The following is a 14,617-nucleotide window of genomic DNA, read 5'->3' as shown; positions in this document are numbered from 1 at the left end:
CGGGTCAGAGCTCCTGGTCAGGACAGAAATACAGGATCCTATTGCATTTAGAACCGGCCCCCACAGTGCCCAGTGCTAGAAAAATTGTGGGCCACGAAAAGAACACAAATTTTGAAATATCTGTGGAGCCAGGAGCTCATCTTTGAGAAATTCTTCCAAATTCCACAGCTTCTATATGAAGGCAAGCTGACAGTTTTCTGAATTTGAAAACCATCCAGACCATTGACGGGATATCATCAATAACAGGTTAGGAGAAGAATTTTCCTCTCCTAACAACACCACCACCCTCACTAAGAGGTACCCACCCCTTCCCCTCCCCAGTCTGCTCCTTCTTACTCCTCAGAGCTCCTTTTCCATGGAAATTCTGACCATCTTCTAGTTCCCGGACAAGGCCAAGGTCCGTCCCCGCCCTCTCCACTAGGCTTGTCATTCTGACTGGAGCACTCTCCCCTACTCTAGTCACCTCACTCTTTCTTCAGGTGCCCACAGTCAGTCCATGTCTGCTCCACTCTGACTAGGCCAGCACACCTCACACTATCAAAAATTAAAACACAAATGTCAATCAACCATGTTAGAAGGAAGACTGAGTTATTTTTCAATTTTCTGTATAGAGAGTATGTCCCCCATATGACAAACCCGTCATCCTATATAGAGGTTGTCAGAGTCTGCAGCCAGCGGGTTCAGAAGAACACGCATTACAGAAACATGTCAGGACATCACCACAAGCACATTATTGGTCTGGATTTTGCATTGTAGGGTCAACTCTTTAACATTGGTAATCTCTCGTTTCTTTCCTGATGTGAATGCATCTGTTTCTACTTTTGAATAGAATATTCTTTTTCTAAAATAGACCTTAAACATGCATAGGCCTCAGTACCCGCTCAACCTGGGTTATCTGCAGAAGGAAGGGAAGAGGGGGTGAAGTTCAGCCCTCACTCCACTTCCAGGGGCCTTAGGGCAGGGGCCACTCAGGTGCCAGAGCATGTTTGGGGCTGCCACAAAGATGAAGGTGGCCAGGGCTCATCCTTCACACCACCCCCAGCCCCCTGCATCACCAACTGGGAGCCCTCACTGACTCAGCCATTGTCACCTCCATGGACTACCCACGTCTGCCCTGATAGTCGAGTCTTGTCCCACCACACTGGGGCCCCCGAGGAACAGGTACGATTGTGGGTGAGAAGTTAGGGAAGAGGGGTAGGGGCAATGGAGCAGTGTGGGCCAGTCCCATCTGCCCACCCACCCTGGGCACGGAGGCCTCAAGTGTGCTGGCTACAGAAGTAGAAACGGGACACAGGGTCCAGGCAGGCCTGGAGAAGACACACACACAGGCCTGAGCCTGGCCCAGAGCCTCAGGCCATCCCCACCCCGACTGGCCACCAGGCAGAGAGGCATATATTGGGTCACCCACTCTGGGCAGGAGTCCCCTTTATTTGGGACTTCTGTTGGGTGGATATACGCTGCAGGTGGCCCTCAATATGGAGCAGGAGGGAATCCAGCATGTGCAGGACACCAAGGAGCAGGGCGCGGTCTGAGATTGGGGTCCGCTGTTTCCAGGGTCCAGGGAGGTTAGTGGTCATCTGTGGATGCTGAGGATAGGACCAAGAGGCAGGAGTAAGAGCAGAGGGACGGAATGGGGGTGTGGTGAGGGGCAGCGAGGAGACCAGGGAGAAGGGCACAGGAAGGGAGGTGGTGATGGAGGGTCACCGAGGGTCTGTTGTGGGCTAGGGTGGTCATGGGGGCCACAGGGGCTGGATGAGGAATAGGGATAGTAAACGGGTGGACAGATGGGGACAGAGTACTGGCCACAGGCAATGGTCAGGGGCTGACGGATGTGGACAGATGTAGGAACACAGGGTGTGAGCAGTGGGGGAGGGGACACAAGGCCCAGGCCCAGACCCTCACCGGGTCTGAGCGGAGGAGGAGGCTGCGGCGGGCAGACTCACCTCAGACTTAGGTGCTATACTCACCTCAGGCTTAGAAGCCTGGGAGCGCCGTCGCTGCAGCACCGCTCGGCCCATCATCAGCATCATGGTAGTGGTGATCGTGACCCCAGCCACGGGGTAGATGCGGTTCATCCCCAGGCCCATCCAGTGGCCAGGACAGCCCAGGCTGCCCCCACAGCCTTCCAGGCTGTTGGGCTGGCACCCCCAAGGCTGGAGGTCCAGTCCCACCTGGTACCACAGGGGCCGAGACCAGGCGTGGGAGGGAGCTGGCAGGGCCAGCAGGGGCAGCAGGAGCAGGAGGGATGGTGCGAGCAGCATGGCGGCGCCAAATGCCCGGATAGAACCTGGGTGCCTGGCAACGGGCAAATACCCCTCCCCCAGCAGCAGGCAGCAGGTTCCAGCCGGGTCCATGGCCTTTCATGAGGGGCAGCCTGGCCAGAAAACACAGCAGGGTGGGGAAGGGGGGCTTCCAGGGCCGAGGGGGATGGCAGGCTTGAAGCCTGGGTGCCAATCTCCTAGCCAGCCCAAGACTGAAGGAATACCTTCCCCCACCTCCTCCTCCTCCCATAACATTCAATCCCTAAAATTCTAACACCTCACAGCTCCTAAGGCTGTTGTCCAGCATAGAGCTGCTTGCTGGTCCCCAAAGCCCAGCCTACCCCACAGTCCAAATTACAGCAGGGTGAACCCTCACAAGTGTGGGGCCCCCAAACGCTCTGAATAAAGCCTGAAGGCTCGCCCTGGCCCGTGAGGTCCTGCGTGCTGTGGCCTCCCTCTGGCCTCGTGCAGGCCTCCCTGGTGTTCCCGAACACAATTGCTGTTTCCTACGGCAGGACGCAGTCCTCCACTCCGCTTCTCAGGGCTTGTGTGACCTGCTCCCTTAGCTTCCCTCCCCTGCCCCTGTTGGGCAACACAGTCCCTCCTCTCTTGCGTGACCCCGTTTTGTTTTCTTCAAAGCAGTTCTAATAATCTGCAATTTCTTATTTGAGGTCTGGCCTCCACTCCGGCACATAAGCTTTATTCACCCAGTACTTCCCAAGCACGCCACACGCCAGGCACCATTTCTGGTGCAGGGACATGGCGTGTCAGAGTAGATTAAAAAGCCCTGACTTCCTGGGCTGTGGTTGGGGGGGGGGGCGGGGGCGGGGCCAATGATTCATGAACAGAGCAGGATGCCGCTGCCAAACACTGAGCTGGACAAGGGGCACCTCGGTGACTTGAAGGGCAGGACAGCCTCTGTCCACTTGCCCAGCACGGAGGGGGGGCACCTGGTCATTACCTGGTGGGCGGCAGAGCTCGTGTGTTCTGAGCAGGTAACAGGAGCCTGGCACTGTTATAAGCACTCCTTGGCACGGCCTCGTTTAATACTCATGGAGCAACCCACGACATGCATGCGGTTACCATCCCCGCTGTGGTGCCGAGGAGACCCAGAAAGATTCTAGCCCCCCACCCCCACTCACTCAGAGCATCAGCTGGCCCGAAGGAAGGCCCAGGGCTGCCCCCTGGGCAACACACCCAGACGCTGACCGTTTAAGGTAGAAATCAAGCACATGCGTCTTGGCAGTGACCTGCACGGCCCAAGTGACCTAATGATATGAATGGGCTTTTTCCCAAGTAAGTCAATCCTACGCATTCTTACTTCTCGACACAGACCAGCAATGCCTGTGAACACCATGCTCCCCCAGCTGGTTGCTCAGGCGTTTACTCTACACCCTCCAGGGGCTGCACTCACTGGGACCATTCCTGAGAAGCAGGTCTGATTCCACAGTCTTCCAGCTGAAGACACAGGCGCTGAGAGTTGTGCGTGGCTGGGGAGCTTGAACCTGGGGTGCCCCCACCCTGGCTCTGGGCCCCATAACTCTCCCTCTGGCTCTCTATTCACTCACTGGACTCTGCCCTCCTCAAACCTTCCCCCCAACTTCTGACTTCAGCCCCCCACTTTGGAGCATAAGAAGAGTCAGGAGTCAGGGCTGTGGATCACTGCCCACCCCACCAAGCCCACACCAAGGCACAGCAAGCTGGTGGTAAGCAAACAGGTCTTTATTTTTGGGGCTAAAAACATGCATCTTCCCCCAACCCAGCCGGTCTGACTCCAGTGTCCCATCCCAGGCCCAGGCCTATAGCACTGAACTTGGGAGACCCAGGACCTCCATCCCTGAGTTATGTGTGTGTGTGTATCCGGAGGGGACTCCTGGGTGACATCTGGAGGCAGCCCAGGGGCAGGGAGATTCTCACAAGTGCCTGGTCACAACCTGCAGAGGTGAGCAGTCTCGGGCAGGGTGGTGGCATGGTCAGAGTTTGGTCATCTGAGTAGGCAGAGGAGGGGAGGCTCCAGTCAGTTTCCAAAAACACATATCAACCCTTTCCCCCCAGACAGCAACCCCTGCTCCCGGGAGCAGCTTCAGCTGAAGGCGGGAAGGGAAGGCAGTGGGTCCGCTGCGGCAGAGCCATTCAGGAAGGGTGGACTTCCTGGAGGTGGGGGTCAGGATAGGGACAAGCAGTAGACAAACAAAAACAGCTCTGTGAGCCGGAGGCCAGCTCACCAAAACAGGGCTGGCAGGGCTGGGCCTCGGGTGTTGGAGGGCAAAGAGGACAGCATCGTGGACAGAGGCAAAGAGATGCTGCTTAGTGATCGAAGCATCGAAGAAGTGCCCAGCCTCAAGCTGGGCGATCACAGGAGCTGCGGGCAAAGAATAGGTCTCCCCTAGCTCAGAGAACCACCAGGAACCCCAACCCCCAACCTCAGTCACCAGAACACCCTGACCCATTTCACCCATGACCTCTACCTCCTGAGGTGACAACAAAACCTCCAGTCACTCCTGACCGTTGACCCCTGCCTCCCAAGACACCTCTGACCTCCAGTCTCAGAGAAAGACTTTTCCTTGTGCTGCTTGGCAGACTCCTTGGCTGAAAGAGCCCCACTCCCCTCCCAGACCACTCATGCTGTACCCCCCACGCACTGTGGCAGGCGGCCATATACACTTCCACCTCGATCTCTCGGAAGTCGCTGAAAATCTGCAACAGAAAAGGGGGCCAGGCTCAGAGGGAGGCTCAAGGGCTCCAAGGAAGGACTCAGGCAGGTTGTGGGGGAGGGAGTTTTGAGTTTGAGCTCAGAGGGGCTCTTGGGTCTAGTTACGGGGTGAGGAGGCTTGGGGGGCCTCGTCCTCTCCCAGGGCTCTCCTTCGGGGTGCCCCAGCCCCTTACGTTCTTCAGGTTCTTAATGCACACAGTGTCCACGAAGGAGAGGGCACCCAGGTCCAGGACAAGGCTGTGGAAGTGTGGCTGAGGCAGGCCCAGGTCCTTCAGTGTGGACCCATTTGGGGCCTTAGCATCTTCCTGACCGCTGGCTGCTGCATCCTCTAGCTCATTCCCTGTGCTCGCCTGCTGGGAAACCAGACACCCTGCAAAGGCTGCCCAGGAAGGGGTGATGGCAAAGAACACACACGGACAGGCAAGGGCCACACTGGGTCAGATGTGGGAGCATGCATGCAAACACCCGCATATATGGGACATGCAGGGACACATGAAAACCTGGACGTGGAGGAGGCTCTTGTATGTAAAGACAGGAGGGACAGGAGGGACACATGGGGATGTACAGGAGAGGAAGCCCAGACTCAGGGAGCACGCACAGACGTGCATATACTGCTCTGTTATCTCCCGGGCTCAGGCCTAGGGACGCTTAAGAAGGTGGGGTGCTTGGTGACAGCGCCCCATCCTCAGCCAGCCAGGGTGGGGCGGGTAGGGGGCCCAGGGACACGTGAGCACACACAGACAGCTTGGCGCCGCGCCTGGGTCTCTAGTTGAGCTTGGCGTCCCTTTTGATCCCATATTTTTCCCCATAGCCCCAATCCCTTCTCTCTACCCATGAATCTTGTGGACTCCACAAATTCAATGTCTTTGGATGGTAGACCAGAGAGCCACAAGCAGAATCTATGGCAGATCACTAGGCCTCTCTCCAGAGGGCATCGGATCCATCACCACCCGCATCCCCCCACCCCCCACTGCTGGCACAACCACCTCGAACCCACGGCTTTCCTTGCAGGACATGCATGGACCACTCACATTTCTGCAGCTCATGGCTGCCCCCTCTCCCACCTCCAGCCTCACCCTAGCCTTGGAGTCCTCCACGTTGTTGCTCTCCATGTCTCTGACGCTGATGTTGACTTGGATGGAAACAGATGTGCCCTCGGAGGCGGCAGTCTAGGCCGGGGAGAAGCGGGACAAGAAAGAGCTCTCCCAGCTGTCATAGGACAGCCAACCAGGCAAGTCTGGTATCACCCCCAGGCTTTGGGCAGCTAGGCAGGCCAGGAACTAAAGCTTGGGACCCAGGGCTGCTAGGCTGGAGGTGGTGGGGTTTTCACCAGCTCCAGGAGCAGCCAAAAATGGAAGAGGACTGTGGTGGTCCATGCTGTCACTGGCTTGGGGGTGGGAGGGACAAAATTCTGCCCAGAGCGCTGACCTGCCGGGGGAGCAAAGCAGGGGCCCAGCAGGGTGGGGGGGCATCAGGGAGGAAGGAGGGATGAGTGAGGCTAAGGACTCAGGCCAGGAGGCCAGGAGAAAGAGCATGTGGGTTCAGCAGCAGGACAGGGGGCAGGAATACCTGGCTTGAAGGGGCCCCTGCCTCTTTCTGGAGACTCTTCTGCAGTCTCTTCAGCTTTTGCTCCTGCTTCCTGAGCCGCTTCTTCTTCTGGGAGATGAGGTGGTCAACGTCCACACCGCACTAGAGGCAAATGTCAGGGAAGGGGATGTGGATGCTCTGGGGAGATGAGGGAGCCTCTGACACTCACCCTGGGGACCCCCGGACTCACCCTCTGCTTCAGCGCGTCACTGTAGAGCTCAGCATTAGCAAAGTACATGGTGGCTGAGGAGCGGAAGACCTTCACGCCTGGGACCTCCCTGGCCTGGGGATGGGTCAGGTTGGGGTGGCTGAGCCCTCCACTCTCCTGGTTGTATCGTGTTCTCCTGCTTTCCTCCCCCTGTGTGGCCCAGGGCTCCCATCACCAAGCCTCTGCTCACCGGCCAGCATGGGCCCAGCCTGCAGCCCCTGTCCTCCCAAGATCTTGGGCCACAAGCTTGGCCATATCACCCCAACTCCTCGTCCTGCTCCCTACCCCCCAACCTTGCCACCCAGGCCCTCAGCCAGGCCTGTCAATGCTTCCTCCAGGGCATCCTGCACCCTCCCTCCCCACCTCCCCTCCCTTCTGCCAATACCCAGGCCAGGGTATTAGGCCTCCTCGCGGGGCTCCACCCCCCACCCTGTGGTCTGTTTCCTGCACGCGCACAGAGAGACCCTCCCCAGCTCCCACTCCATCCATGGCACAGCCCAGGAAGTGTGGCACTGCTCAGCACTCGGGCCTGCATAATGTGCCCCCCACCTCCCTTTCCATCCTGCTGAGCTGCTCCACCTCCTGCCCTCCCCTTACTCTGCCTGATTATACTGTACTCAGACTCCAAGGCTCCATGTCAGCAGGAATGGGCTTGTTTTATTCCAGAACCCCACTATTAGGCACGAGGCTTCTCAGGAGGTAAATGAACCACTGAGATGTGGGAACTCCATTGATCAGATCAGGAAACAGCCTCCCCTACATCCTCGTGCCCCGGGCTCCCGCCCCACCAGCATTCCTGCACCCAGGCTGCTCGGCAGGATAAGGCTTGTACTGCTGGCTCCAAGACAGACCCCTCTCCAGGCTCCTCAGTCCCTCTCTGTCCACTGCTCCTCTGTCCTTTCATAGCTTTTGAGTCACAGACCCAAATTCCTCCCTTGAAGTTCCCAGGACCAAAGCACTCTCAGCCCCCAGGGTCTTTGCCGCTTATAGAAAGGACTAACAAAGGCCCATCCTGCCTCTGTCCCACCCCACCAGGCCTTCCTCCTGCCCAGCCCCTGCCACCCACCTCTGAGTACTCGGCCACATCTTGGTAAATGTCCGTGCCCGGCACCTGCCCCAAGACAGAGTAGCGGGGCCTGTGAAGGAGAGTGTGTGAGGAGGGGGCAATGAGGGGGTACCAGGGAGCCTAGGGTTACCCCCGAGATGTGGGAAAGCTGGAGGGAGCCAGAGTGGCCCTCACCCCCTCACCAACTGGGATGGGGGGACCAAAAGGGGAGACTCACATCTGTGTGCGGACCACCACGAGCAGCAGGGAGAAGACGACTGAGATTGCCAGGCCGATGTCCAGGTTCAGCAGGATGGTGGCCACAAAGGTCACCAGCCAGATGAGCTAAAAGTAGAAGGGTAACATGGCTAGGGGAGTGGGAGAAAAATGAAACTCCGCCCAGAGTGCTGACCTGCCAGGGGAGCAAAGCAGGGGCCCTGGGGGCATCAGGGAGAAAGGAGGGATGAATGAGACTAAGAACTCAGGAGCCCAGGGGGTCAGGAGAAAGGCCGTGTGGGTTTAGCAGCAAGACAGGGGGCAGCAGAACAGGGGCCCCCAGACCCACCCCTGGGCTCCCAGGCCTCTCACCAGATCCATTCGATTCGACTTCCAGAGGGAACATATGTCGCTGAACTGCTTCAACATGCCCTTCAAGTTCACGATAATGGCAGCTGCCAGGACTGCCTGGACGAGGAGGGGGCGTGTCAGCAGGGGCTGCTGCGAGGTGCCCAGATGCTGACAAGTCTGACCACCGGGGCAGGAGCCAGACCCATGCTGGCATCACCCCGCATGACGCTAACGACCACCCTGAGCCAAACAACTTGGATCCGACCTGAAGGGTTCTAATCCCTGACCCTTGACTCCAAATCTCACCCTAAAGAGCTCAACCTTGAAAAACAGGTCATGCATGACCTTGTATTCCTGCCCCTCACCTAGGACCTGACTGTCCGGAGCCTCTGGCCTGGCCAAGTCCCTCAAGCCTGGCTGGGTGGATGTGGCCACTCACCTTGGGCAGGTCTCTGAAGAGCTCCCCAAGTTTGACGATGATAATGAGGATGAAGAGGGAGGAGACAGCTCCAGCCACCTGTGGGGGGTGGGGAAATAGGGGTGGAGGGAGGAGCGGGGTGGGATCGCCCAGCCAAAGTGGTGTGTGTGCGCGTGCACAGATGCCCACCCACGCCCGAAGCCCACCTGTGTGTTGCCCCCGGCACTCTCCTGTACCAGACTGCGGGACATGGAGCAGCTCACGGGGAAGCACTGGAAGATGCCCCCAATGAGGTTACTGAGGCCAAGAGCCACCAGCTCCTGGTGGAGAAAAAGTGCAGGTATGTAGTGCCTGGTGCCTGGGCCACTATGTCCAGGCCTAGGTGTCCCCAACCTCCATCCACACTCAACAGCCCCCAGACTTGGCTGCTGCTGTCCCAAATGCCTTGCTCTCCCACCCTCAGTCCCCTGCATGGCCCCAGCACATCTGTTTGCTGTTTCCCTAAGTCCCACCTGATACTCCACACCCCCCGCCCCCAGGCCCTGGGGTCTCTCTATACCCAGCGACCCCTGTATCCCACCCCCAGACCTGGTTGCTGTCCACCCGGTAGCCGTGCCTCAGGGCGAAGATCTTCCCCAGTGAGATGGCAATGGCAAAACCAACCACAGCGATGGTGAAGGCATATCCCACCAGGCTGGCGAACAGCTGGGGGCTGGGGGCCGCTGGGGGCAACAGCCTGTGAGAGGCATCTGTGAGGCCAAAGGAGGGAGCTGGCCCTGGCCCCCCAGCCCTCCCTGACCGGACAGGGGCCAGAGCTCACCCTGCAGGGATGTCACCCACGACATCCACCCCAAATCTGGCCTTTAGGCCCACGCCGTAGGAGATGCCTGTGGCCCCGATGAGCTGGGGAGAGAGGACAGAGTCAGGGGAGTGGCGCTGGCATCATTAAGGGGCTGGAGAAACCACTGTGGGGGTGAAGAGGGCGGCCTGAAGCAAAGCCTTCCGGGGGGGGTGGGGAGAAGTGGGCAACAGGGTAAAACACACCACCCTTTGGGGAAAGTGGAGATGCTATCAGGGTCCGGAAGGTACTAACATGGGACCTTCCTGCTGTGGTCACACCCCGTCCCCAGGAACTCTCCCTGGTGCCCACTCCAGCTGGTCTTTAAATCCTGGGGGGTGCCCGCCAGCAGGGATGTATCCTCCCCTGCCCTTCCCCCCGGCCCCGCAGATTCCGAACCGTTAGCAGCTCCCCAGGGATCGGCATGGGCAGATATCGGTGCAGCTTGTCATTGAGCAGTTTCACCAGCACCAGCACCACTCCTGCCACCAACGCAGTGACCACCGTGCCCACCACACTCTGGGGCAGCTTCGAGCAGACCTCCAGCACTGTCTGAGGGGAGGCAGGGTCACGGGTAGCACTCAAGGTTGTGGGGCGCACCCCGCCCGTCCCTCCTCCCGCCCTCACTCACATAGATGAGGGACAGCGGCCCCGAGCGGCTGCTCAGTTGGAGGCCAAACACATACTTGAGCTGCGAGACGAAGACCTGCACAGACGCGGCCGTCGTATAGCCGCGGACCAGGGGCTCCGACAGGTAGGTGACCACAAAGCCGAAGCGGACCAGGCCCAGCCCCACCTGTGGGGTGGCCAGGGGCAGTCAGGGGACACGAGGGTCAGGGTCGTCAGGGTGGCTACAGCAGAGCCCGGGGCAGGTGGAATCCAAGGGGCATGAGGGAGTAGCCAGGGGGAGGAGGAGGGCGGTGATGGGCAGACCCTCGGGGGAACTGGCAGTGGTGGGGTGAGGGGTAGGGGGCACATCCTCCTGCCTGCTCCGCACCTGGAAGAGTCCGACCAGGACGCTGAGCGTGGAGGCCAGCTGCACCCGCACAGCATCTCTGGCCACCTCATCGACGGTGGAGTTCACACCCTGCAGGAAGTTCTCATTCGGGGCCAGGGATTCTGTCACACTGCCCACCATCACAGACATGACAGCAAAGGTGCCTGCAGAGGTAGGTCAGGGCGGGTCTGCAGGGGAGAGGACACTGCCCTACGCAGTAGCCCTGCCCTTAAGGGGAGAGGTCAGGAGATAGCTGGTTCTAGACAAGTATCTTCAGACTACATCAGGCATATAGAGGCAGTGCTGGCGGTCACGTGCGAACCCTGAACTCAGGGACTCTTGAGGGAGGCCAGAAATGCTGGCCCCGCCTCACCTACCCTGCCCCACCCATGTCTATCGGCTGAGAATCACACCCCTTGTAGAAGGTGAGATGGGGAAAGGGGGCACGGCCTGCCTCAGGCTGGTCAGGACTCTGCCAAGTTCTGGGCCCTTCAAGTTGCCTCACCCACATCCTCCTGGAGCCAGGGCCTGGAGTTATCCTGAATCTGTGGCCCCACCGTCAGAGGCCTAGTCCTGCCTGGAAGTGACCTTGGACCCAGCACCAATGCTGTCCCCTTCCCTAAGTTCCCTTGCCCCGCTCAGCCCTCCCTCGCCCTGTCCTCCATGGGGGAAGGTGGACATCCTCCTGCAAGGCTGAGCCTGGCTCCACTCACCCACGGAGATGTGCCGGGAAGTGCCGAACAGGAAGTAGATAAAGACAGGATAGAAAGAGCTGTAGAGGCCAAACACGGGGGGCAGTCCAGCCAGGAGGGCATAGGCTAGGCCTGGAAGTGGAATGGTAGCAAAGGAGGCTTGGGGGGCGCCTGGGTGGCTCAGTTGGTTAAGCAACTGCCTTCGGCTCAGGTCATGATTCTGGAGTCCCGGGATCGAGTCCCACATCGGGCTCCCTGCTCAGCAGGGGGTCTGCTTCTCCCTCTGACCCTTCCCCTCTCATGCTCTCTGTCTCCCATTCTCTCTCTCAGATAAAAAAAAAAAAAAAAAAAAAAATCTTTAAAAAAAATCTTTAAAAAAAAAAAGGAGGCTTGGAGGCCGGGGCCTTGGAAAGGATGAGGGAATCCCAACCCTAGGTCATGGGCCATAGTTCCAGGGGCAGCGCTCACAGCTTCAGATTATGGGGGGTGCACAAGCCCACAGGGCTTCCGGGCCGGGGCCTTGAAGGATTGCAGGTCACCCCCCAAGGATTGAGGGTACAGCCTCCGGGTCCGGTATGGCTCACCCTGAGGTAGCTGCATGATGGCCACACTCAGGCCAGCCAACGAGTCGCCCAGGAGCCAGTCACGCAAGGGATACCGGGGTAGCCAGGCCAAAACCGGGAGGTGCTGGAACAGAAGGGCTCGGGCCCGAGCACGGGAGCACCTGGGGACACAACGGTAGGCATTGGGGACAGGGTCTACCTAAGTCCTGCCAGCGCCCCCAGACCCCCACCCTCTGCCTTACTGAAACCAGGTTCGCCATTGGTAGGTCGTGGTTGCTGAGGTCCAGCACCCCAGCTCCTCCAACTGTTTCTGGTTCATCAGTGGCCGCTCCACATGGTAGTCTCGCTTCCTCAGCTCCATGGCCTGTGTCACAGGCAACAGTGCCTGTGTGTCCCTCTGTCTGGGGTGGCGAGACCAGAGTCACAGTGAGTGTACGCCTGGCCCAACCTCCCCCATGCTTCCACCTGGGATCAGAGAGTCACCCACTTGACTTTTCTAGGCCTTAAGATCTAGGTAGCTGAGAGCTGGACCCATGCCCAGCCAGTGGAAATCCCTGAACTTTGGCTAGGAAGTCTCTCGGTGGGCCAAAGTCCCCTATGAAGAGATGGCAAAAAAATATAATCCATACCTCCAACCCAGGCATAGCTGCCCACCTGTGAGTGTTCTATCAGTCCCCATCCCAGGCTGACTGTCCCCCCCAGCCCCTCCCCTGGACAATCCCTGTCCAGTCTCTGAGTCCTCATCCAGCTGCCCCAGGAGCTCAGTGCTGGCTGTCTGAGAACTCGCACAAGGAAGGGACCCAGCAATCAGGGGTCCAGTCCTTCAGGCAGGTTCCTCTTTAGAGTGGCTCCCCTCTAAGGGAAGGAAAGTATTGGAGCTAAGTTTGCCCCTGGGCCTCCAGCCTGGGGATCCAGGCTGTGGACAAACTCGGGCTTAATCTGGGAAAGCCAGGGAATGGCTCTCACCTGGAGAAAGGGGTCTCACCTGGAAAGGCAAGCTCCCACCTGAAGTGGGAAGATTTCCCCTCCAGAGCTCCTACTACCAGGTGCTCTTTCTCCCAGAGGGAAAGCTCTCACCTGACAGGAAAGTTTGCACCAGCCAGGCATGTTCTGTATTCAGAGAATCTCTTATCCACCCAGAGGCTCCCACCCAGAGGCGAACCTCCCCGCCCCGCGGGGGGATTTAACCCCTTCCTCCCTTGCAGCCTGGAACTTTACAACTGGGACTAAGGATCCGGGCTCCCGGGGGAGAGGGGGAGGGGAGAGGGGACCTCCCTTGGGAATAGGTGATCTGCGGGGAGGGAGTTCTAATTCGAGGAAGCTCATACTGGGAGGGAAGCTTTCCCAGTGGGGAAAGTTTTCACCTGCCAGGAAAACCAGGGAAGAAGGTCTCATCTGGAGGGTACTCTCACCTAAGGGAAGATCTTACCTGGCGGAGGCTCCCACCCGAAATGGTTGAAAGCTCTCACCTGGAAATAGATCTCAGCGCAGGAGTCTTGCCTGAGGGGAAACTCTCCCCTGCCGGGAAAGTTTTCAGGAAAGTTCTGATCTGTGGGCTCTGACCTAGGGGTAGGATCTCCCCCGAGCGGTAGGAACTCGCCTGGGAAGAACCTCTAACCTGGATGAACTGGTCAGAGAAGGGAGTGGAGTAGGTGCAAGGCATATATATCCTCAGAGACTCTTGACACCGCAGTCTCACAGAGATCTTTGAGCCCCCTTGCCCCTCCTCCGTGAGTCACTCAGGTCTTCTTAAGAAAAGGGCTCCCCCACTCCCCAGGACACGTGCTTGGAGGGCGGGGCCTAGATCCTTGGCCCCTTCCCCGGGGAGGGCACCTCGGTCCTTCCAGCCGGACCCCTCATTCCCGGTCAGTGGTACAGCTGGGTGGGCTCAGGCCACCGCTATGGACTCCTTGCGGCGACCTCCCGGCCCCAACGCGCCCAGCGGCTCACCTCCTGGGCCGGGGGCTCCTCCACACTCAGCCGCCTCCCGCGGCCCAAGGCTAGCCCGCGGGCGGCGCTCGAGTGGCTTCCCGCACAGCCCTCAGGGGCGGGGGTCGCGCGGGCTCCCGCCCCATCCCTCGCTTCAGGGGGCAACCGCCTGCAGAAAATCGGCAAAGCTGCAAACCAAGGCGTCGCAGGCGGAGGATGCCTGCTCTGGACTGCCCCTTCCGAGCTAACCCAAGCCGGCGCCTGCACCGGGGCTACGCGGCAGCTCGCGGACACGGACGCGGAGAACCGGAACCGTGCCCTGCACTCACCCCGAAGCTCCAGACAGCCCCATGGCCAGTGGGCTGCCTGCCAGGTGGCGGCGGCGGCGCCTGAGCCCCTGCGCGCAGCCGGGGACCTACGCGGGGCTCCAAGGGGCCAATCCCCGGACAGGACGGGGCAGGCTTGGGCCAATCAGCGTGCTCGGGCGGGGCCTAAGGGACACTCTTCAGGCGGGGCAAGCCCCCGGGAGGAAGATTTAACCCCTTCCTCCCCTGCGGCCTGGGACTTCACAACTGGGACTAAGGATCCCCGCTCGGCTACGGCCGTGGCCGGGGTACCTGAGTACGACAGGGCGGATACCAAGTCCTGGCTTCTCTCGGAGGGTCCCCGCGGGATGGGGAGGGAAACCCCCCAAATGGGCTGCCTGGGGGCGCTGCTGGTAACCAGAGCCTTAGCTCTCCTTGGGGTATCCGGTCTACGGGGCCTCTTTTGCCTCCCACTAAGGGCGGCGCCTTCAGGC

General features: G+C 59.4%; 2 protein-coding genes across 8 annotated transcripts; both read right to left on the bottom strand.

The window, feature by feature from the left end:
• Positions 1 to 1,395: 1,395 nt before the first annotated feature.
• TMEM89 (transmembrane protein 89) lies at positions 1,396 to 3,011 on the bottom strand. Its single transcript, XM_036079637.2, has 2 exons — positions 1,968 to 3,011; positions 1,396 to 1,586 (listed from the first exon to the last, which is right to left on the bottom strand). The coding sequence occupies exons 1-2, from the start codon at positions 2,352 to 2,354 to the stop codon at positions 1,401 to 1,403; spliced, it is 573 nt and encodes a 190-aa protein (XP_035935530.2). The 5' UTR covers positions 2,355 to 3,011; the 3' UTR covers positions 1,396 to 1,400.
• A 951-nt stretch (positions 3,012 to 3,962) lies between these two features.
• On the bottom strand, positions 3,963 to 14,241 carry SLC26A6 (solute carrier family 26 member 6). Of its 7 annotated transcripts, none has more exons than XM_036079585.2 (21): positions 14,148 to 14,241; positions 12,132 to 12,290; positions 11,911 to 12,050; positions 11,348 to 11,458; positions 10,635 to 10,798; positions 10,269 to 10,433; positions 10,037 to 10,189; positions 9,620 to 9,702; positions 9,388 to 9,535; positions 9,006 to 9,119; positions 8,821 to 8,898; positions 8,403 to 8,498; positions 8,053 to 8,159; positions 7,836 to 7,905; positions 6,752 to 6,844; positions 6,544 to 6,663; positions 6,051 to 6,143; positions 5,148 to 5,324; positions 4,904 to 4,958; positions 4,487 to 4,623; positions 3,963 to 4,249 (listed from the first exon to the last, which is right to left on the bottom strand). In XM_036079585.2, the coding sequence occupies exons 1-21, from the start codon at positions 14,168 to 14,170 to the stop codon at positions 4,235 to 4,237; spliced, it is 2,301 nt and encodes a 766-aa protein (XP_035935478.1). In that variant the 5' UTR covers positions 14,171 to 14,241; the 3' UTR covers positions 3,963 to 4,234. The 7 variants fall into 7 exon arrangements, with proteins under 7 accessions (XP_035935478.1, XP_035935496.1, XP_035935460.1 ...); XM_036079603.2 differs by having other exon boundaries at positions 13,840 to 14,219; XM_036079567.2 differs by lacking the exon at positions 14,148 to 14,241 and adding an exon at positions 13,359 to 13,833.
• Positions 14,242 to 14,617: the final 376 nt, after the last annotated feature.

Source organism: Halichoerus grypus, chromosome 1 (assembly GCF_964656455.1).
Source record: "Halichoerus grypus chromosome 1, mHalGry1.hap1.1, whole genome shotgun sequence".
NCBI lineage: Eukaryota > Metazoa > Chordata > Mammalia > Carnivora > Phocidae > Halichoerus > Halichoerus grypus.
Note: the sequence above shows the minus strand (reverse complement) of the source record. Positions and strands in the feature narration are given on the sequence as shown.

Coding starts and splice junctions, on each gene's coding strand:
- TMEM89 (XM_036079637.2), bottom strand. CDS start 2,354: ATGGACCCGGCTGGAACCTGCTGCCTGCTGCTGGGGGAGGGGTATTTG. Junction 1,587..1,967: donor CCCAGGCTTCTAAGCCTGAG/GTGAGTATAGCA, acceptor TCCTATCCTCAG/CATCCACAGATGACCACTAA.
- SLC26A6 (XM_036079567.2), bottom strand. CDS start 13,552: ATGCCTTGCACCTACTCCACTCCCTTCTCTGACCAGTTCATCCAGGTT. Junction 10,190..10,268: donor GGCCGCTGTCCCTCATCTAT/GTGAGTGAGGGC, acceptor GCCTCCCCTCAG/ACAGTGCTGGAGGTCTGCTC. Junction 8,899..9,005: donor GTGCCGGGGGCAACACACAG/GTGGGCTTCGGG, acceptor CACCCCCCACAG/GTGGCTGGAGCTGTCTCCTC.